Here is a 3,991-nt window from a genome sequence, read left to right as displayed (position 1 = left end):
CAAAAACCTATAGAAAGCCAATACAGCCCAGGCTATATGTTCACATCATATCTTTCTTATGAACAGAGGACATCTGCATTCTGAATTTGCTCAAAATTCTACCCTGAACTTCAAGTTGAAGATGAAAGTGCTCAGTCTCAGTGCTGAACTAAACCAGTGAAAACCATTTCTGACCACTGGGATCTGTTGGGGAAAATTAAAGAGCCATGATGAAATCTGTAAAATCTTGAGGTTAAAAACACTCAGCTAACAGAGTTTGGTTCAGTGGATAATACCACTGGACAGAGAAATACTTAATTATTCCCAAGAGGATGACTTGGAAAAATTCAGTTGGTCTAGACCAGTGGTCAACGACCAGACAATCTTGATCGACTGGTCAATTGTGGAGCCTCTGACAGTTGATCTCAGTCTGTCAGAGGCTCCATGATCGGGAACAGCAGGACGCACGTGGCTGGGCTGAGCCACACCCCCTGCCACCCGGGCTGGGCTGGGTGAGGGGTCAGAAACCAGGCAGGTTGTCCAGGAGGCAGGGGGGCGGGGCAGATCCTGGGGTGCCAAAAAGCAATCTTCACTATAAAAAGGTTGGAGACCACTGGTCTAGACTTTGCAGACTGGGGAGTAACCACCTCTTGGTTCCTACCATAACTATGATATTAAAATTTAAAAACTTCTCTATACAGCAAAACATCTAATTAAAAAAATGTCTTTCACCAATATCTATTCCCTCCAAATTCCTCTGCTTCATCTACCATTGTGACCCATTTGTAAAATAAGGTTATCTGCCAGGCTGACAGGAGAAAGAAGCATCTAGGTTCCAGTGCATTAACAGATGTGGACAAAAGGACTGGTGGGCTATTGGGAAACAATGATTTAAGTGCTGCATAGCATTACCTCCTATTAAACTAGATCCATTAGTTCCTGAAGGTTGCCCATCAAAATATGCCCATCATTTAGACTGGAATAAAGTAGACCCTGACCTGTTACAGTGAGGCAACAGAACAGCTGTCTGTCGTTTAAATAAGTAAGGGGCAGAAGAAATTTATTTATTCATTCAGTCAAAGCTTCTATACCTCTGCTTAAAAGCATAGTAAAGAATCGTCTCTCTGACAGATAGGGGCACCTTGTTTTAATGAGCTCCTTTCTAGTCCTTCTGGAAATATAATTAGGGTATTTGGTGGCGTAGCAACACTGAGAACTCTTTTCAAGTCAGTTTGGGGGTCCATTGCATATTGGAATCTTTCCTGTTCTTGTGGTATCTGCTGGGACAGCAATGACTGGTCTATGGGAACAGCCCAGGGAACATAGGATTCAGGTTCATCCCATGGAATCTAGAAGGAAGAACAAGAAATCCTATTATGTTAACACACTGTATATGCATTCCTTGTTCTAAAATGCACCTTCAGTACTAGAAGAAAGTAAGAAAATAGAAATTTATTATGAATGTCATAATCAAAATGTTCATGTACGGTGCCATATGGACAGCATTACAGACTTAAGTCTAAGGTATTGTATTATCAGTCATGCAAATACACCAGTAGTTCTCGACCAGGGTGCTACAGCAGAGGTACCCAGATTCCTTCTGCCTTCAGAACCAATGTTCTGTAGGTCAGATGCTACCTGGATTTACATTTTGGTAATGCTACTGTATTTAGATTATGTTCTCAGCAGCTGTAGACTACATTTATTTTTCCCCGAAGTGTAACTGATTGAATCTTAAATTATTCTGCAGATGCATAAAAAGGAAATGACTTCAGTTGAATCTGTGTGAGTAGTTATGACAGAGTACACAAAACAAGCAGATCTTTTGAGTAATATAGAGTCTTCTTAGTAACTTGTCAGAGCAGAATTGTATATCAAAGGCAGCAGCTATGTATTCTTAAATACTCTGGCAAGAGGATTGCTATGAAAAAGGCTTCAGACAAGTCTTAAATCAGTCTGAAACTAATAATGGTATTTGACATTATAAAACTGGAAAACACCCATAAAGAATAGAAGATAATGAATGTAGGAACATTTCCAAAAGAAAATAATTCTATACCATTTTAGTAAACTGGTCAACACATGCCATTCGAATCCGTTCAGCAGTTGATGGGCTATGAAATGTGAAGATTCCAGTTATCCCTCTTTCCTGCCGTGCTGCAGCCACGGCATCCTTTATAGCAAAAAACACTGAGCACCCCAGGAACAGAGCGGGCTCACCAACAGCCTAAGAAGGAAATAAAATTATTAACTTATTTTAGAAGTAGTTAGACTAGAAAAATATATGTAGGCCTAATGCAACTTTAATGTCAAATCACAAGCCAGGGGGGAAATAATGGATTGTATATATATGTGCATGTCAGGCCAGAGTAGCCAGAACCCTGAATATGTATGAAGCTACTTGAAACAAAGGTTCTCTTTAACCAAAATTTGAAGTTTCAAAAGGCCAAAGATATAGCTGATTGGTATATCCAACCTTGTTTGAAAAATAGAAAATAAAAGGAATAGAAGTCTAAAGATATTCATATTTATGTAAACAGTTAATGCATTTAAAATTAGAATATAAGAATGGGATACAATTATAAAGAGATCTTTTTCTTTTAGCTAAGCAAAGTATAATAAAATATAATCTAAAGAAAAAATCACTGGTTAAATAAAAATCCTTTCTAGAACACATTATAAATCTTATCGAAGATCTGTATTATTATGGAACAATTTATTCTGCATAATAACTACTATTCATAAATTCTTATGCTTACCTTGGAAGAGTAGATTGCATTGGGGTTTTGAGAAGACGAAAGCAAGGACACACTGAATTGTTCTGGGATATCACAGACTGCAGGAATTTTATACTGATCTGGGCCCCGAGTATAGAGCACTCCTTCTGGGGAGTACTTTAATTCTTCCATTGTATAAAGCCCAAGGCCTTGAACAAAGGCACCTTCAATCTGAGGGTAATTATATACAGTTAATCATACAACAGTGTTATCTGGGTGTCTTTTTGTTTCAATATTGAAGAGCTGGCACCTTGTCTTTAATTATAATATATTCATAATCAAGTCATAAATGTTGTTTTGGATATCAACCTGAATAAGTTATATAAAAAAGCATTAAATAAAAAGCATAGTGTATTAGAAAATAAGGTTTTTATTTTTTTATTTTGAACCTCCAAACCAGAAACTGCTCAAAAAGTATCTTGCATTTTTTAAACTGAAATTTATGAGCGCTCAAAGGTGAAACTATAGATAGAGGAAGAGTGAAGTACAGGATGAAATTTGAACAAAAACATTTATGAAAAGCAAGAGGAGGAGAAGGAACAGCAGCAACATCTAGGAGGGAGGCCTCATGCTTCATAGATCAAATTTCAATTATACTGCCAATCTATGAGTTTGATACATACTTGTCCTATATCTACAGCTGGATTTAGACTGCAACCAACATCCATAATTATATCTGTTCTGATGTTCTGAAAAATAAAAAGAATTATTGAGAAAGATATAATCAAATAAACGAAAGAGGTGACAAAAAATTGACATTTTTATTGGTACAAATATTCTACCCTTTTCCTAAAACACATGAAATGTAGGTAACAGAAGATGTAGTTGTTGTAGAGGAAGAGGATTAATTTGTAGGGCTGTGCAAAGCTTCATCCCTGATTTGATTCGGTGGAGATTCGGCCCAATTCGGTGGCCAAATCTAATCTCTGAATCCGAATCAAATCAGGCGACCCTTTAATCTCTCCAGATTGAATCAGAACCCTCTGAATCAATTCAAAGAGATTCAGAAAGATTTGGCGATTCAGATATAGACACACTTTTAAATGTTTTTTCTACATACCTCAAGGTACCAGGTGGCTTGTGAATGCTGCAATGGTGGGCCGGGTGCAGTGTCCCACAGGAACATGGGGGGCTCCCCAGTGTGCTTGGCAGCAGATCCAGAAGTGGACCAGAAGCACTTTTGGTCCACTTCTGGGTCCACCAGGGAGTGCGCAGGCCCGCCCCCCCCCCCCCCC

General features: G+C 38.4%; 1 protein-coding gene across 2 annotated transcripts in view; it reads right to left on the bottom strand.

Annotated features, from left to right (window-relative positions):
* Nucleotides 1–551: 551 nt before the first annotated feature.
* Nucleotides 552–3,991, bottom strand: part of LOC109301888 (aldehyde oxidase-like) — a 74,919-nt gene continuing 71,479 nt past the window's right edge. For both annotated transcript variants that reach the window (XM_019523188.1, XM_019523189.1), the window contains exons 32-35: nucleotides 3,380–3,445; nucleotides 2,739–2,927; nucleotides 2,039–2,206; nucleotides 552–1,328 (exon numbers count right to left, since the gene is read on the bottom strand). In XM_019523188.1, the coding sequence (XP_019378733.1) occupies nucleotides 1,077–1,328; nucleotides 2,039–2,206; nucleotides 2,739–2,927; nucleotides 3,380–3,445 (675 nt within the window). In that variant the 3' untranslated portion in view covers nucleotides 552–1,076. The remainder of the gene's footprint in view (nucleotides 1,329–2,038; nucleotides 2,207–2,738; nucleotides 2,928–3,379; nucleotides 3,446–3,991) is intronic.

This window comes from Gavialis gangeticus, unplaced genomic scaffold (assembly GCF_001723915.1).
Source record: "Gavialis gangeticus isolate Ggan-Ray unplaced genomic scaffold, GavGan_comp1, whole genome shotgun sequence".
Lineage (NCBI taxonomy): Eukaryota > Metazoa > Chordata > Crocodylia > Gavialidae > Gavialis > Gavialis gangeticus.
Note: the sequence above shows the minus strand (reverse complement) of the source record. Positions and strands in the feature narration are given on the sequence as shown.